The sequence below is a fragment of the Crotalus tigris genome, unplaced genomic scaffold (assembly GCF_016545835.1).
Source record: "Crotalus tigris isolate CLP2741 ecotype Arizona unplaced genomic scaffold, ASM1654583v1 scf7180000017644.4837335, whole genome shotgun sequence".
Taxonomy (NCBI): Eukaryota; Metazoa; Chordata; class Lepidosauria; order Squamata; family Viperidae; genus Crotalus; species Crotalus tigris.
The window spans coordinates 2,728,504-2,747,938 of NW_024096536.1; the positions used below are offsets into that span (position 1 = coordinate 2,728,504).

General features: G+C 40.5%; 1 protein-coding gene across 1 annotated transcript; it reads right to left on the reverse strand.

The window, feature by feature from the left end:
• Nucleotides 1–1,435: 1,435 nt before the first annotated feature.
• PMM1 (phosphomannomutase 1) lies at nucleotides 1,436–19,435 on the reverse strand. Its single transcript, XM_039335566.1, has 8 exons — nucleotides 18,829–19,435; nucleotides 16,430–16,547; nucleotides 13,556–13,632; nucleotides 12,625–12,716; nucleotides 10,308–10,407; nucleotides 9,923–9,998; nucleotides 8,022–8,137; nucleotides 1,436–6,612 (listed from the first exon to the last, which is right to left on the reverse strand). The coding sequence occupies exons 1-8, from the start codon at nucleotides 18,904–18,906 to the stop codon at nucleotides 6,490–6,492; spliced, it is 780 nt and encodes a 259-aa protein (XP_039191500.1). The 5' UTR covers nucleotides 18,907–19,435; the 3' UTR covers nucleotides 1,436–6,489.

The window sequence follows — 19,435 nt, forward strand, 5'->3', positions numbered from 1 at the left end:
CATGAGTTTGTTTTTTCATATAGGGAACTTAAAATAAAACAGTCCCTACATTCTCCCTGTTCCCAATATACTGTTAATTAACATATTCCAAGAAGTCTCTGTGTGGAATTATTACAACTGTGTTTGTGATAAGAAATGAGTTCTTTCCAAGCAAAGCTATAAAAAAAGTTGGTTAAGCTCATTCTGTGGGACATTACTGTTCCCTTGATCATGAAATGTCCTCATTATGCCAGTGACAAATGATATGAATATTCTGCCTCCTTCAATTAAAATTCCAAATAAAACATTCCCAATTGTCTATTTTGAAAGGAAAGTCCATACATGCAAGAGATAATGGAGTATAGTGATTTTGAAAGAAATTATCATTCATCTGTGTATAGATATAGAGGGAGAATTTTTTGGGGACTTTTCCTTGAGATGCAACAGCAGTCCAAAGAAGTGAGAATCTGAAAGCAGCCATTTTCCTTTTGCTGTATGAGACAGGCTTCCTGTGACAGCTGGAGGAACTTCCTGCATACATGTAACACCAGCAGCTTCTAGCGTATCTCCCTCCTTGATGGTGCAATACCAGTGGGAGTGCCACAAAACTGTGACTTCTCTCTGGGAATGCTTTTTAATTCTTTCTGAAATAACCTTGTTATCTATAATGTGTCTGTGTTCTGACAACGTTTTGTGTGGTTCTTGCCTCTTTAATCCCATGTTGATCTTTGTAACACTGGCAATAAATCATTAAAGTAACTTTCCAAGAGTCTTCCCTGTTCTGAAATTTTTTGGTTTAACAATGGTCTTTTGACATGACAATGTCTAAGGATATTGGGGGGAACAGGGTAGCTGTTCCTAGAATTTGTGATGCAGAGATGAAGGACGCTAATCTGCTGGAAACTTTTTTGGTTAGCAGTATAATATATGCAGTCCATTTAGGGTTGGCAGTATTTCCTCTCCAGTCACTGGTAGACTGCAGCTCCTATCACTCTATGCTTTTGGTTATATTGTTTAAAACTAATGAGAGGTGGCACTAAACAACTTCTGGAATGTTGCAGTTTTATTTAGCAGTGAATTCAGATTACTTAGTAGTGAAGTCAAATCACTAGCCCAGTATTAGTAGTAGCTTTCTTAGGTTCAGATGAGGCATTTTCTTTTACTCTCTGCTACTTTTAAGTTTGCAAGTGTCCCTATTAATGGATTTTACCAGTGACTTTTATGAACCTAATGATTTTTATCTGGTAGTATCTATCATTTCTAAGCTGAGGATAATAAATCATATATTCTTTAACACATTGCAAACCATTCAGTTATAAAGATAGAAATTTTAGCTTAAATTTTAATGAACCAGTGTAAAGTCATATTGTTTATTGATCTCCTACTGTGTTTTCACTTTTATTTTTATACCAAGTTACATATGTAAACTACAAAACAGACATTTGACAGTAGTAGGTTCTCATGTTTAACTCAATTTTATTAATGTCATACTTTTATAATGATATAAAAGCTGCCTGTCAACAAAGTCCACAAATCTGTAGCTACAGAAAAATAGCTGGATTTCTTTAATATACATGGCATCAAAATAAACATTCCTGCTTAATAAAGTGAGGGGTCTGTTTTTTGATCCATCTGAGAAACAGACACTTTTGGCTTTCACAGTAATAAGTAGATCCCTGTATTAAGTACTTCATATCCCACCTGCTGGAAAAGGAATGGAAACTAACCTAAGAAGAGCTGGCAATATTTATTTTAAAGCAAAAGCCTCAGCATTTCAGAAAAAAATGGGTCAATTTCATTACATTAATAATATCATGTTTCCCAAAAGTAAGACCCAGCCTAATAGTAAGCCCTAGCTTGATTTTGGGGGGGGGTGGGTCTAATATAAGCCCTATTCCAAAACTAAGCCCTAGTTCTGGGGTGAGGCGCATCCCCCAAAATTAAGCTAGGGCAGGGCTAGGGGTGGTAAAGCTGCCCTATGTGCCCCGCACCCGCTTACCAGTAGGACCACCACAGCCAGGTCTCCCACACCCCGACACTTGCTGCTGCTTGACTACTTCTGCAGCTGCTTGCTGCCATTTTCCGGATGCCATGTGGTGCATTGCACCATTGCTGCTCACGGCAGGACACCATATGATGCTTCGGGCCACTTCTGCTCCTCGCACGCTTTGGGCTGCTTTTGCTTGCTCGTGCAGTGCTTCAGGCCGCTTGTGCTTGGTCACATGCGCTTCAGGCCGCTTCCACTGCTTGCACACTTCAGGCTGCTTGTACTTGCTTGTGCAGCACTTCGGGCTGCTTGTGCTTGCTTGTGCAACGCTTTGGGCTGAAGTACCATGTGTCCTGCCGCGAGCAGTGGATGAGGCCTGAAGTGCTGCGGGAGCAGAAGCGGCCCGAAGCACCATGCAGTGTCCTGCTGTGAGCAGCGGCAACAGCACAATGCGCCACATAGCGTCTGGTGGCAAGTGGCGGGAAGCGGCCACAGAAGAAAGCAAGCAGTGGCACAACAGGTGTCGGGGTGTGGGAGGCCTGCCTGTGATGGTCCTAAGGTAAGACACTCCTCGAAAATAAGACCTGATCCATCTTTTGGAGGCAAAAGAAAATATTAAGACCGGGTCTTACTTTTGGGGAAACATAGTACCAGTTTCTTCTCATCATCCTTTTATTTCTTTATAAGACCTAATTGCATCACAATACAATTTATGAAGAAGGAAGCAAGTGATGAAATGCCTGCTCTCAAGTCTCTGAATTAGTGCCATGGTTATATGAAAGTATTGTAGTTAAAGGCATCCATTTTATAGCTTTATTGCATGACTACCACAAATGAAAAAAATGACTTTAACACCTCCAAAATTTAGAAGAATATTTTTGATATATCCAGTATGTGCAGCCTAACAGGAGTAAAGTACCGAGAAGGTTATGTTCTATTTATCAGCCAATCTATCAAATTTTCATGTCACCTATCTCATGGAAAATGGGCATTGTACAATAATCCAATTATCTTCCATTGCATTTCTTGCATTGAAGCCAAATTCTGTCTCTTTCCGTAACTTCTGCATTTGAGGGGCGTTTCCATACCACTTGCTACCACGCTCAAATGGCTCAGGCGCCATTTTGAACCTCATCCTTTCCTTGTCAGGCCTTTCCTCAGGCCCTCTGCACCCTTCATTGGGCTGTCTGGTGCACCTTGACTGGCCACATAAGGCCTCCGGGCAGAGCCCATAGTGGGTCCCCAACCGTGTCTTCGGCATCAGCCTCAATTGCCGTGACCAAAACCCAAATAGATTTGATTTTCCGGTCGGGTAGTCAGGGGAGCAGTCCTCGTTACTTGCTCCAATTTCGCTTCCGCCAACTGCTTGCCTGCCAGAGCTCCACCTCAGTTTCCCTGAGACAGCTCAACCCAGGATGGAGGATTCCACGGTGCCTCAACCCATGAGCACTGCCTCCCCATCCTCCAGTTACGTCCGGCACAAAACCTCCGAACAGGAGGCAGCAGGCAAGCTCAAAACTATCCAAGGTTGTGGACCGCGCTCTAGCAGAACTGTCCTTCCATCCACCTGGGCAGCAGGCTCCCACATCAGCTATGCCACCTTATGTCCCTCCTACGGGGATCCCTATATTTCAGGAACCCACATCTCCTGCACCCTCCTCAATTAGTGGATACTCATCTCCGTAGGGTGAGGAGCAGCCGGACTTCAATCTATCAGAGGAAGAGGAACTTCTCCCTGAACCCTCCCCATCGGGAGATCTATTTAATCCAACGCAAGGCCACCTCAACGGCAAACATAGGGTTCGATCAGTTCCCTCAGCCGCAGGCCACATTGGATTCTAGTCCAAATCCGATATTCTTTGAAACGGTGGCAGCCCAGCACCACATTCTCTGTCCTTCTATATTTCTTAAAGGGATCAAAAAGCAATAGGTCTCCCCTTCCTCCTTTACTTCTATAAGCGGGACAGATAAAAAGATTTTTAGTACCTCTACAGACCTAACTGAGGCTCTAGAGGTACCCAAGGTAGACAAGGCCTGGACCCCTCTGGTGTCCCAGACTGCGGTCGCTGGGGACATGTCTGAGGCGCTTAAAGCGGACGACAGGAAATGGGACCAAACTTTCCGAAAGACCCATCAATCAGCGGCATGGGCAATCAAAACGGCCACTTGTGTGTCCTTCTTTGTCCAAACCACCCTCTTATGGCTTCGTCAGCTTCAGGCCAGAGTCCCTTCTGAGGACATTCGGACTCACCAGGACCTAAGCAAAATGGTGGCGGCAACTGACTATACTGCGGATGCGACGCTTCCGTCGGCCAACTTTGCTTCCAGGTCTCTAGCCTCCAACATTACAGCCAGAAGGATGCTATGGCTGAAACACTGGCAGGCCGACACCAAGGCCAAATGGCGTCTTGCACCCGCCCCTATCTGGGCAACAATCTCTTTGGGGAGGCCCTGGTTCCGTACCTTGTGGAAAACAAGGACAAGCGGAAGGTCATGGCTCATCTTAATAAACGGTCCGACAAACATACCACTCTCTATTTCCGCAGGCAGTCCTTTCGGCCGGCAGCAGGTTCGGCAGCCACCCAGCCCTCCCATTCATACACGCCCAGGCAGGACAGACCATATGACCGTCCGTATGACAGACCGGGCTTTCAACCCAGGCAGCAGAACCAATCCAAGAGGCCATTTTGAGGGGCAGGACGCCCCTACCGGAGGTCCAAGTGACTCCTACACCGCACTTCCCATAGGAGGAAGACTTGCCCACTTCTTCTATCAGTGGGAACTCACATCCACGGCCTCCTGCCCCATTGCAGCAGCCAGGTGGGACAGAGTAGGCGGGTCCCTAATTAGGGCTTATTTTTGGAATAGGCTTATATTAGGCTCATCCCCACAAATCAGGGTAGGTCTTTTTTTCAGGGAGGGGTTTATTTTTGGGGAAACACGGTAGTTTCAAAATGAATTCATTGTTGAGACAACTTTCCCAGGATAAATAGAATCATATGCCCTACTGCAATGCTTGATAATGTATTAACAAATTGGGCATGATCCAACCTCCCTGTTTTTGTGATCTATATAAATTCTTTAATTTACTCTCAGTTTTTGTGCATTAAAATACTATAGAAGCTTTTTATTTATTTATTTATTGCCAATATCTTAAAGCCTATTCAGGAGTTACCACAAGGAGGCACTGAAATAAAAAATCTGTGCAAGAATTTTCATTTTAATCACTGCAGTTCATCCTAAAATATTGAAATGTTTTGAAGCCCAGTTTTTCATTTATTTCATTTTTTTCAAGTTAGTACATAATTATTTGTAAAGATTTTATTACTATTTTAGTTATAATGCATATATCTCCCATTTTTATTCCATTAATCTGGTTATTAGATCTAAATGCTATTGCCAGCACTTCTCTAATTAGGTTGGATAACTAAGGTGATAAAGTACAACCCTGCTTGAAGATTCAGACTGACTGGGCAATGGGAAGAAAGTGCAAGCAAACAATATTTTAACAACTGAAGCTAAAGCAAGGGCTGCTCCTCAGACCTAATTGTGGGAAGGTGCAGTTGTAAAATGCAAGGCTACTAAGATGTGTTGACCTCAAAACACAAACTGTACTTTTATTGGACCAAAAATATATTATCTATGATAAAATAAACCTGAGCACCAAAGTCATACTTTAAATAGATGATTTCACATATTAGATCAGAAACCACAGAAGAATATTCTAATGGATACTGAAAGCTGAGAATGGCGATGTCTTATGATTAATCACTTTCAATAGGATCTGTATTTACTTTCTACCTCCCTCTGCATTCTGCATGGCTAGTAATGGATTAGGGGTGTTTTCCCTATTTATTATTAGCTTGAAAAAAGACCTGATTCCAATTTTTTAAAAAAATGGCAGACCATTTTATGGGTTCAAGAATATAAAAATACTTTGAAAGATAAGGTTGTTTTCCCTTTAATTGCAATAGCACTTAGACTTATATGCTGCTTCACAGTGCTTTACAGCCCTCTCTAAGCGGTTTACAGAGTCAGCATAATGCCCCCAACAAGCTGGGTCCTCATTTTACCGACCTCAGAAGGATGAAGGATGAGTCAACCTTGAGCCAGTGAGAATTGAACTGCCGGACTGCTGGCAGCCAGCAGCAAGCAGAACTAGCCTACTACTTAACTTACTATTATTATTATTTTAATCTCAAAAATTGATTTGGGTGAATATATGAAGAGATTACCAGTTTTCTATTTCTCTCCTACTCTCTCACAGTTTTAGAAAAAGGACACAGTTTCCTTAAAACAAATCTTTTTGTTTTAGGGGCTGGGAGGATGAAATATGGCAGTCAGAGTTCTGCAGATTCTTACTACTACAAACTGGTGATGGCACTTTAACTCTCTTTCCCTTTTCACACTTCACCTCCATTTCCAAAGTGCATTTCAACCTTGGGCTTCAGCAAGCCTTGATTATAATTCAAAAGGTGCTTTTATGAAGTGAACAAGAAGAATAGCAGCAAAAGATCCAAGAGTCAAGATCTGTTCATTGTCTCTGAAAAGAATATCTCTCGACATCGTCGAACTGTGTCCTGGGGAGAGTGGATACTATGTCCTACTGTCCGAGGATCATCATAGATTTCATAATCATTCCCACCCTAAAGATATAAAGAATATTAGTTCACCTGCTTTATACTTTTGAAGTTCATGAGGCTGGAAATGCTGTGACAGCAATTATGGAAAAAACATATATCCAATCCTCTGCCTCCACTGAGACAGGATACCTGGCTCCACTTAGATTAGCCCATGCCAATCTGGATGTGCCAGTTCCCTGGGAAATTATAGTCCATCTAAAAATCCATAATTGAGAAAGGATACAAAGGGGCTTAAGAACTGGTTTAGGCAAGAATAAAATTTAAACAGAATAAAAGTCTTAATCTTAATCTTCATAGATAGAAAAAGGATCTTACTCACATCCCAAAGTTAGTGACTCTTTTAAAAAATGCATACAGATAGTCCTCAATATATGATTGGTCACCTAACATTTGTTTGAAGTTATGACAGACACATACATCCTAAAAGCTACATACAACCCTGTTTTTAAGTTATGGCAGCTGCAGCATCCCCATGTAATTCGCTCTGAGATCAACTACAGGTACACTCCAGTACCTCCCCATCTCCCCCCCCCCATGCCACCCCACCAGAAGCCTGCAGTGCTTGGGCTTGTTCTCCACACATCCCGGAAGAGCTGCTATTTTCAGCAAACCAATTCTTTGCAGAAATGGCAGCTACTTTCAGAACTTTCTGCCCAAACAGCTGGCCGTTAGGAGACTGCAAATCTATCTTGGCTCTTGCTAGGCTTTTGGGAAACCAGCTGCCTACATGCAAAGGGCAGCAGCTTTAGGACAAACCTTCTGCCCCAGTCAGAAGACTGCAAACCTTTCCTTGCTCCTGCAAGGCTTTTGGGAAGGCAACAGCCTGCTTGTGGCTGGCTTCCTCAAAGCCTAGCAAAAGCCAGGAAAGATTTGCTATCTCCTAATGGGCAGCTCTTCTGTCTCCATTTCATGCAAGCCCATGGAAGAACTAACAAAAATGGAGGGGTAAACTACTGAAGAAGCCTTTTTACAGCAACTCTAATCCGTTCTCCAAAAAAAGCAGATTAGTCCCTAAATTCTCCCTTTCATGTGTGGATGAAACAGTCCATGGAAAGAATGACCTGACTGCCAGAACATATCATGGACTGTGGATCTGCATAACTTGCAAGATCTTGATACAAGCTGGCTTTGTTGTACAAACAAGGCCTTCATCACTGGAAATTCTGATGAGAGAAGCATTTGTGGGACCCTTCAATTTGTAAACAGGCAATGTCTGAGGCTCCCAGGTATGGCTACTGATATTTTCAAACATTGAAATTACACTTTGAAGATCACAGAGAAGACATCTTTGAGCCATAGTGGTAACTGGGCTCTGAGAAGAACTTATTCTGATAAGAACAAAGGAAGCATTCTCCTTGGTCCTAGACATGTTGGGCTCTTGTCAAAAAGAAGGTGTCTTGTCATATACTTACAGGGGTCGTCTCATTTCCAAAGAAATGTATGACATCAAATTTCTCATCCTCAAGGATGTTGAGGCAATAGCGTTTGTCCCAGCCCTCTGGAAAAACGTCAAAACTAATCATGCCACCTGTCAGATTTAGAGAAAATTAAGTGAAAATGAGATGAGATTTTTTTGGGGGGGGGAGGCTGGTGGTAAAATTTTTCTTTACTATCTCTGGCATAAGACACTGTGCCTTTGTGCAAATAATTTTTTTTTTTTTACATGACACATGGATCTGCACTGCTGTGTTGGCCTGATTCCCAGACACATTAATGTTAGAGTTGATGTTTCCATAGCAATGAGATTAAATGGCATTAGTGGTGGGCCCTCAGCTGAAGACGCAAACAAGAAACAATTGGTTTGAGTACACATGATGTGCAGAGTTCAAGTACATTTCAGAAAAATATGTGAAAATGCGCTAACAATATGCCTAATGGGGGAAAGCATTCTTTTATCATGCTCTGGTATAGCTGGACTACAAGAGACACTCATGTTTATCATAAACCAGTGGTTCTCAACCTGTGGGTCGGGACCCCATTTGGGGTCGAATGACCATTTCACAGGGGTCACCAAACAACGCAGTCCACCATTCCCCCCCCCTTTTCCTTAGCTGTGCTACTCCCTTTTATTCTATTGGCTTTTGAAAGCCAATAGAATAGACTCTCTTGAATAGAGTCTAATTCTATTGGCTTTCAAAAGCCAATAGGGATTGTCCAGGCTGTCTCTGCCCTGCTGAGCCCGCCAAAAGTCCCATTCTGCAAACGGTGCTGCAAGTTGTCTGCAGCGAAGGCGAGCTGTCTGGAAGTTTCCACCCCTCCCTGCTGAGCAACTACTAAAAATGTAAATAAAAGAGGGCCAGGGGTGGGAGGCCGGTGGCCCAGCCGGCGGTCAGCCTGCGCCGTCTCTGCCGCTTGCCAGCTATGTCTCGGCCAGTGCAGGGGGCGGCACCACTCATGTGCGGCGCTCCCGGGCAGGGAAAGTCCTCAACTTATGACCGGTTGGGTAGTCCTCGACTTATGACCGGTTGGGGGGGGGGTCGCAGCATTAAAAAGGTTGAGAACCACTGTCATAAACCCATGTTTATCATTTATTATTTATTTGTAAAATGTATTAGCCACTTATCTCACCACATGGTAACTCTGGGTGGTTTGAGGTTAATTAACCTCATGTAATTCAGGTTAACTCTAATACTACAGGGGCCTTCTTTATGAGTGCTTAGAATATCATCTCTGCTACATTGGTAGGCTAATACTTCTACCTAAATAAGTCTGACATGTTGGCAGCATCCATGACCTCAAGGAACAGTGTGCCCTGCTAGCCCCATAGGAAGAAATTTTGCCAAGTGAAGAACTGATATACAGAAGGTCAGGCTGTGCAAAGCTCCACTTGCATGAGAAACCTACCTGAATATAACCCTTCCTTCATTCCAAGAATGCCTTGGCATTCTTTTGATATCCTTTCAGCTTTTTGAAGAATGGCCTCCTATTTCCTCTCAGTCTTCTCTGGTCAAGGCTATATATGTCCCGCTACTTCAATCTCTCTTCATAGGGCTCAATGTCCGTCATCTCATTTATCAATTATGTCCATTGGATTTCAACATCTCCATTGCCCTTCTCTAAAGTATTCTTAAAATGTGTGCCAAAGCAATACAGGAATGGAGTCTGAACAAAGTAAAAGCATTATTTCCTGTGATTTGGAAATTTCAGTTGATACAAACTAAAATTGTACTTACCTTTCCTGCAGTCACACATCACTTTATATTCACCACAGGCCTCCTTTAAATAGAATTTGATTTTTATTTTCCAAATCCCACTCAAAATAAAATGCACTAAAAAGCATCCAAAATGACTGTGAGAAATTTCTTATACTCACCTCGGGAAAATCGCAGTCCCTTGCCTGCAAACTCCCTCTGCAGAGCTGCTACAAATTTCTCTCGTATCTTTTCTTTCTATAGTGGAGGCAATCAGAAGTGTGAAAAGAGATACTTCAGTTATTTTTGTTTATCAAATTCCACTTTTTTTCTCCATAGAAATCTGTGCAAAGAGATCTTCCAGTAACCTGTTAGATTAAGCTTCTTGTACAATTTCAGCTTCTGCGCATAGTACATCCTGTTCATAAAAACTAAAAAAAAAAAAAAAAAGATTTACATACACCCTTACCTAAAATATTACAGGATTCTTAAAGCAGTTGTACATCATACTGGTAATAAAAACATCCCCACCAATAATGCATTGGGCAACCTAATACTTGTATTTACCTTGTCCAGTTCAGAAAATTCTATTCGTTCTTCCAAGCTGCAGCTTCGACCAATGGGAGAGATGTTCAACATTCCATTGCGAAATTCTATGAATGTTCCCCTTTGTATATTTGGAGAGAAAGAAGAATATAAGTATGAAGGCAGCACTGTACTGTTACAGAGGCTCAAAATCTCTCCGGGTTGAAGCAAAAGTGTGCAACTTCTTTCTTAAAGAAGGCATGTAGCCTGTACAAGCACCCTCTGACAATCCATAGTATTTCAATTTTGGGTTACTATAATTCAGTGTTAAAACAGTTCCATTTCATTGATAACTGAATTTTTGAGTGATGTTATTTCAGTGATACTGAATTTTTAAATTTCTGGAAGGCCAACTATTCCTATTTCTATTGTCATTCCACCATCTTCCTATGACAGGTAACTATTGGAGAAGTGAGAGTTAAACTACTTCAAATTTACTCTTAATCACAACCCCCAATTTCAAACACCATTTAAAATCACCTAAAAAAAATAGACTTTCAGCTGTTATTTTTAGGACCCAGGCAGATTGAAGGTCTTCTTTTGCTATTCCCACACTTAAAAAGCAATTGCCTGTCAATGCAGGCTGAAATATCTCAACAGCAACATTTAAGTTCATGCCTCCATGTTCCTCCTCCTGAAGAAGGCTGAATACGACACTTATACCCCAAATAATTAACTGAAATTGCTTAATTTTGAGAAAATATTCTATTTTCAAATTAGGGTGGAAGGTTAAGGAATTTCTTCTCAATATACCATCTAATTAGTTACAAATGCTAACAAAATGGTTAAATAATCAGAAAATGGGAAAAAATTATTCTTGGATAAAATTGTTCCTTTTTTGTTTTAGCTATGGTTTGTTTTCCAAGCTTGTTTTAATATAATTTCTGAACGTTTCATTACCAAACTAGGTAACATCTTCAGCAGGATTTTCTTGTCCTATTCTCCTTAGCTTATAAATGTCTTGTGTGCCAGTGTGGTCAGTTCGTCATGCGACTGATTGTTTGGAGCTATATTCAATGGCAAAATCTATCAACAACTACAAGGCACACCTATGGGATCACCTATATCTGGCCTAATAGTAGAAGCAGTAATGCAGAAACTTGAATGCAGAGTCCTGCCAACCATCCAGCCAAAATTTGGGGTATGTTATATGGTCAACACTTTTACCATCATCAAACACACCAGACTAGAAGAAACACACCATCTACTCAACAACGTAGTCACTGGGATGGGTTTTACATGTGAGGAAGAAAAAGAGCAATGACTCCCCTTCCTAGATATTGACAAGCAAACACCCGGCCACACACAAGAGGAGCTGCATCCAGACCCTTTTCAAAAGAGCCAAAACACATTGCAGCACCAAATTATTAAGAAAAGCAGAAGAGAAACACCTTTTTGATGTTTTTCTCCGCAATGGCTATCCCAAAAATTTCCTAATACAATGTTTATCGTCCAAACCATGACAAAATACACAGCCAGATACAACACAAAAACAAGTCTTGCCTTACATCAAAGGAATATCAGAAATGGCTGCCAGAATACTGCAACCCCTAGGAATAATGATAGTTCATAAACCCACATTACAGAGCTATCGAAATCAAAGACAAAATTCAGACGGAAGACAACAGCAACATAGTATACAAAATCTATTGCAACAATTGTGAGCAGTTCTATGTGGGACAAACAGGAAGGCAATTGAAAACAAGGGTTCATGAACATCAACTAGCAGTTAAACGGCATGACCAAAAATCCGTGATCTTAAACCACATTGATGATAAACACCAATTTGATTGGGAAGAAACAAAAATTATTGGACATGCCAACACCCGCCATACACGTGAATTTATTGAGGCCTGGTATTCCACCAAAGGAGCAATTAAGAAGCATATTGATCTAGACCCAACATATGAATATGTAAGAAACCAGACCATTCAAGTGCCAATCAAGAGAACCAATCAGCTTCTTAGAATTCAAATATACCTCCAAACAAACAATCAATCACATGACCAACTAACTACACTGCACATAAGACACTGATAAGCTAAGGAGAATAGGACAAAAAATGCTGATGTTGCCAAGTTTGGTAACAAAACATTCAGAAATTATATTAAAATAAGCTTGGAGTACAAACCACAGCCAAAATCTAAAACCTAAGCTACAAGTATTTTCTATTATTTCCAAATTATTCCTTGTCTAGGAAAAGAAAGCTGGGTATTTTTTTCTTTTCCTGTGATCCAAATTCCACATATTATATGGTAAAATAGAATCCTCATATATCGATATAAGAAAAGTGCATTACCGTTTCTTGGGCAACTTTAGAAGAGCCATGTAATTAAGGCAGAAGTTGATCAGCTCTTGCAAAAGTTCCTCTCCAAGATGGTTCTGGATAGCCTATGAACAAAGGATACAATGGATAAAAATGATCCTTGATACGGATAGCAGAAGACAGCAGATAGTTTCACCATGCATGATGTTAATTAGAAACAAGGGAAACTTTTGCCAAAAGGAGTAGAAGTCAAGGTAGGTGAAATCTTAAAATATTGTTCAACAAATTTTAAGATGCAAAAAAACAATTTTACCTTCTGCAGTAGTACTAAAATCAACGACATTTCTAGATTGTCATATCTGGATGAAGAGGATTGGAAAGAAAATAATAATCTTAAAACAGCCTCCTTTGACTTGGTGTCCTCAAAATCCAATTAGAGCTGTAATTTTCAATAATTCCAGCCATTTCTGAGAGTTACAACACATTTAGCAGATGATGGATCAGAAAATGTTGTCTTATTAAATATAATTTTAATGTCTCTATTATCTTGCATTTTGTATCAGAAAGAAAATAATTTATAATGTTCAAACATATCTGGTACATTACATTATAAAATAATATTTTTAGGCATCACTCATTGAGATTTTGCTTTCTCTGTGGAGGTTTATTAAAATGGTATGCAATACTCTTTTAATAGTCATCCAGAGATAACTGAGTTTCAGTTCCTGGCAAACTAGGTCACTATAAGCACCAGTGAGGGTTGGTGGAAATACTAGTTCAGCAACAAAAAATATCCATCCTCTTTTTTAAAATAAGGTTATTCTTTATTTCAGATTCCTATGTGAAGCCAGATGAGTTGAAAGAGTTTTGAATATAACCTTCTCACTATGAGTGATTTCATGTGAAAAGGAATGGCAGGAAAATATTTGTAACATCAATGGAAAAACAAAGAGGCTAGCCCTACCTGCTTTGAGACTAGTTGCCCATTCTTGTATTGCACAGTGCCATTTTCTGCAAAGACGTAATCAAACTTGTTTATGACTATTGGGAGAGTAGAGAAATTAAGAAAAAAATCAATGGAAGAGAAATCAGTCAAATATTATTGCAACTCTTTTCAGCATTCAAATGACTAGAGGCCAAGATGGAGGAATTAATTGAATCTATTTGCACTGCTTCTCTAAAAAAGCTGTGTAAACAGTGATGCTCATTAATAATCTTAGAAGTGCTAAATTGGCAGAGAGCAGTATATCCCTTTAAATTCTGAGTTCTCACCTTTCCTTGGAAGGAAGGATTCAGAATCTGATATTGTACTGTTTTTGTTACTGACAACATGATGATTAAGTGGAACACAGGGATACGTAATAACTGTTCCATTTTTTTTATTGCACTGGATCTAGCTTAAACTGAAAGCATACAGTGAAATTCTACTAATTTAATGGTGTATCTGGAAACTTGGACTGGAAAACAACATAGCCCTTTCATGGAAATTTATGTAAGCATGGAATATTAACATTTCCAACCGTAAGATTGTTGCGGGCTACAAGTAGGGGACTGATTGCTTGTAACAAAAAATAAAACTCATGATTTCTTTTTCTTTTCTGAAAGTTACTTTAGTTTAGTCTGCTAAAATTTAAATTGCAAGTTTCTGTTGTTTCCTATATCCCTGCATTATAGAGTGTTTCTATCCTTGATTTTTTTCACCTGAGTTTTCTGGTTATGTATGCAGAACTGTACATTTAAACTTAAAGCTTGCCACATAAGTTCAAGGAAAGAATATAGGAAGACCTCTTGCAAGACTGCTCCTGTGCTCAATAGCCTTAAAACTCGATTTTGCTGCTTTGTTCTATGACTTTAAAGCAGTGGTTCTCAACCTTTTTAATGCCGCGACCCCCAACCGGTCGTAAGTCGAGGACTACTCAACCGGTCGTAAGTTGAGGACTACTCAACTGGTGCAGCATCATTTGCAGAATGGGACTTTTGGCGGGCTCAGCAGGGCAAAGACAGCCTGGACAATTCCTATTGGCTTTTGAAAGCCAATAGAATTAGACTCTATTCAAGAGAGTCTATTCTATTGGCTTTCAAAAGCCAATAGAATAAAAGGGAGTAGCACAGCTAAGGAAAAGGGGGAAAAAATGGCGGACTGCGTTGTTTGGCGACCCCCGTGAAATGGTCGTTCAACCCCAAATGGGGTCCCGACCCACAGGTTGAGAACCACTGCTTTAAAGCATTTGCATAGGAAGGAATGCCCAGTCTCTTGGTTGAAACTCTTAATAATCTTTACATTAAAAGTAATAACTTGTCTAGGATACTTAAAGCAGCCTTGCTGTAGGAGAATTCAACACAAGTTTACATTTTGTTTGAATTATGGTTCACTAACATGAGTTGACACTAATATGCAGCCACTCAATAATATGCAGCCAAACTGACAAATCCTGAGATACTTTATCTCGAGGGATGGGATTTACTTTTTGGGTGGCATGCCTATTTAATATTTAACAAAAAGATGGATTGGGTTTTTAAATCTCATATTTTAAGAATTTCCTTAATTAGGACTTGGAGAAAATATTATAAAAGTGATTTTAAAGTACCATTATGGGCTATACCTTGGCATGCGATAGAAGGAATAAAAAGAGGTGCTAAAATGGACATGGTGTCTTATAGACATTTACTTAGGTGGGATGGACAAAACTGGCAGTTAAAATCACGGGAAGAGTTAGCACAAGAAAATATTATTTACTCTTGGTTCCAATATAGGCAATTAGCAGATAGATGGAAGGTGGATTGCAAGGTGGGCCTTCTTAGAGAAGATGGAAATTTTATTAAGCAAGTGAAGGATCAAAGACAAGCCCACATTAAGAGAATTTATGGGGTTCTAGTTGAATTGGACTCAGAAACGGAACTAATTAAAGATTGTATGATTAGATGGGCGCAGAATTTTGGTGAGCTAGTTCCATTGGATACCTGGGAAACTATTTGGGTGAGAAATGTCAAATTTACACAAGCACAGAATTTAAGGGAGAATTTCTATAAAATGTTCTACAGATGGCACCTTGATCCACAAAAAATGTCTTTTATGTACCCTGACCTACAACCCAAATGTTGGAGATGTGGGTGTACGGATGCTACTTATTATCATATTTGGGGGTCGTGTAGAGAGATAAAAGCATTTTGGATTAAGATATGGTGGAATATCCAGAGAATTTTTAAAAGGAGGGTAAAATTTACTCCGCAATTATTTTTTTTGGGTATAGTTACTGATTGTGATACAAAGGAGGTTATATTGATGTTAAATTTGATTACAGCCGCGAGGCTGTTAGTTGGACAATATTGGAAGAAGGAATCTTTGCCTACATTGCAGGAATGGTTCTTAAAGTGTCTTATTTGGCAGAAATGGCAAAGATTTCGGCTTTCTTAAAGCAACAAACGCAAGAGAAATTTCTTGCTGTTTGGGATAAATGGATAAAATTTATACAGTTTAAAATGGATATTAAAAATATTATATAGCTTTTTCTTAATTTTTATTTTTATATATATACATATATATTTTAAAATATAATTTTTCTGATTGTTTTTTAATTAAGCCTATATTCTGCTCTGGGAAGCTCGGGGGGGGAGAAGGGGGGGTGTTTGGGGGAGGTTGGGGAAGGGAGGGTTTGTTGTGTAATGTTTAGTTTTTTTCTTTGTATATGTTTTTTGTCTTTGTATTGTTTTGTTTTTTTCCTTTTTTTGTAAAACTTATAAAACTTTTAATAAAAAAAAAAATAATATGCAGCCAAACAATAATAAAAATTCTGCAATATAAAAATTAAGTTAGATAAAAGAAATATGCCTTGCTTACCTTCATCCCCTTCTCCAAGCTGTTCTGCTATTTTGGAGTAGTCTGAGCCTCCAACCACCCCAATCATCACTCTTTTACGCAACTCTTGAAGAAATTCTGCTATTTCAGGCTCAATTTTCTGATGGAAACACAGAAAAAGAGATTCTTATGGAAAACCTATGGATAGCAACATGCTGATATTATGGAACAGACACATGCACAAAACTTTATATCCTGTGTTAAAATCAAATAAATCCATCATGGTGGAATAAGCATTCATAAGCCAGTGCAACTGATGTTTAAAATCACCAGATAAATTGTAATCAGTAGGCTAGAAAACCCTTATCTAGAAATGGTGGAAGAACAATAAAATGTAAGAGCTTTGGACAATCCAGGGAAAGGAGACTGGAAATGTATGGCCAATTTTTCCTTCTGCTCATATCTCTTCTATCTCATTCTTAACCACTCAGAACCTCTTGGTCTTTCTTTTTATAAACAACAGACATTGCTGTATTACCTAGGTCTCCTTTTCTATTCTGTCATGGTTTTTGTTGCTTCAGGGCAATGATTGAATAATAAGTTAGTGCTGAGCATATTTTCTTTCTAAATGATGGTTGGGGGTAGTGATGTGCTGATCACCTTGATAAAGGGCAAGATATTACTGTATTTGTCCAAGTGTTTTGTTTTTCAGAATTTGACCTAAATGTAATTGAAAGTTGGAAGAGACTACTATCAAGACTTATTCAGTGCATGATTCGTCCCTCATCCATTTCTTTGCTGGATTGATATCCTGATTAAAATACCAAGAAAGTAATTTTGTTGCATTTTGTTGGAAATGCACTGAATAAAGCTTGATAGTCCCTTTCAATTTTCAATCATTATACTAAAATTGGTTACAGGTACTATTAGCTCTGCCATAAGATGAATGGATTAAAATTCTAATTGTAATATATTTGAAGGAAAAATGTCACTGGAGGAATGGTATTTGCAGCAGCTTCAAAACAGACAAAGAGAATTAAGCTTTCATACAATGCTGATTTATATGGTACTCAGCAGTCCAGTCACCAGGAGGTAGAGAGGAACAGAAAGAAAGGAATACAAGAGGAGGAAAGCAGGGAATAAAGGAAGGGAGAGAGGAAGAAAAGGGGGAAGGAAGTAAGGAACAGGGAGAAAGGGAGAAGGAAGATTTCCAATGCTCATTGCAAGCTTTCCACAGGAAACTCAATAGGGAGGCCGACAGGAAGTTGCAGTTTGCTCACACTCCCACTGATATTTTGCTTGCATGTTTCACCATTTGGTTTCTCTGTTTAGGTGAGGAAATATCTGAAACAATGACCCAACAGTTTTGGGTTGTCTAGTAATGGATATAAATCTCCAAGCAATACTTAGAATGAATGAACCTAAGTATTAAATGGTCAGCCCATTATAGTAGTTCCAAGTGTGTTGCACTTGCACTACAGGTAGTCCTCAACTTACAACCTTTTGTTGAGTCTATGAAATTACAATGGCACAGAAAAAAGTGACTTATGACCATTTTCACACAACTGTTGCAGCATCCCCATGATCATAATTTGGATGCTTGGCAACTGGTTCATTGCAGTGTTCTGAGGTCATGTGATCACCTTTTCAGACCTGATAAGCAAAGTCAACGGGGAAGACAGATTCACTAAACAACCATGTTACTAATTTAACAAATGCAGTGATTCACTTGTAGCAAAAAAGGTCATAAAGTGGGGCAAAACTCACTTAACTGTCCTGCTTAGCAACCAAAATATTAGGCCCAATTGCAGTTTTAAGTTGAGGACTACAATTATATCCTAGACCTAGGCTAAATTGCTCCTACAGAACACTGGATTGATAGGGGCACTTCTGGATACATTTCGTTGATCGTATTAATCCTATATACGCCAATCCTGTGGTAAGCACTCCCTAGGCTCAGTGGGGGGCTTGAGTTCGCTTCAAGTGAAAGTTACTCTCTACCGTAGTACTGTAAAAATTCCGGATTTAATCTCTCCAATCTGAGTCGCTCACCCTCTTACATTTCTTACATAATCGGCGCCGAATGGAAATCTTTTGAAAAACCCACCCCGGGCAATCTGCTGCTTCCCCCCGCATATAAAGGCAACTGAGCTCCCACGTCTCGTCTCTCGCAACCGCCTCCCATCAGGGCTTCAAAGGGCGGGACTGAGATAGAAGAGGAGAAGCGTCACTTTTTCCCCGTTGGGCTCGCCTTGTGCTCCCAGGTTCAGGTTCCGATTCAGGTGGCGCCACTGCTCTGCGGTACGCTTCAGAGTCCCGCCCGACCGCCCAGGCTCCCGGGATCCCCCGGTCCCCATTCATTCCGCAAAAGTGTTCAAGGACGAGCTGAGGACGATCGCGAAAATGGGAGGGATGAAGGCGAGGGTTACCGATCCAGTTACCTGCCGAGCCGGGGTAAGGGTCCCATCCACGTCAAAGAGGCAGAGAATGCGCGGCGGACTCCCGGAGGTATCGGCCATTGCACGCCGACCCCGTTTTCCTTATTCGGCGGCCGCAACTCCTCAGCGGCGAGAAGGCTACGATCCGCCGGAGGTGTCGGCCCTCGAAGGACCCAATTAGGAAGACGAGAGCTGCTCATGTGATCCTTGGAAACCGGGCTGGCAACACGTCTGGGCCTGCCTGAGGGCTGCGGAGGATTGGCCGCGATTTCTTGCGCTAAAACTCCCAGGGCAGCTTGGCTGATCCGGACCCTTACGAAACCTTAGGCCGGCTTCTCAAAACCGGAGAGGAATGAATGTTGTAAGCCAAGATTCTTCTGGTCTTTGCAGGCGTAGAAAGGGGTTGGCCACTCTCGACATACGTCCTCTCCTTTAACGTGTTCTTGAATGAGTGGCCGCATCTATATACATGGGATAGTCACGTGCGAGTTTACATTAAGGGTTGTTTACAAATATGTACGCACTCATGCATATAAATGAATGAAAGGCTATACCTGAGATTAATGAGGTGCGGGGGGAGGGGCAACAGCTTGACCATGCCTACTGCGAT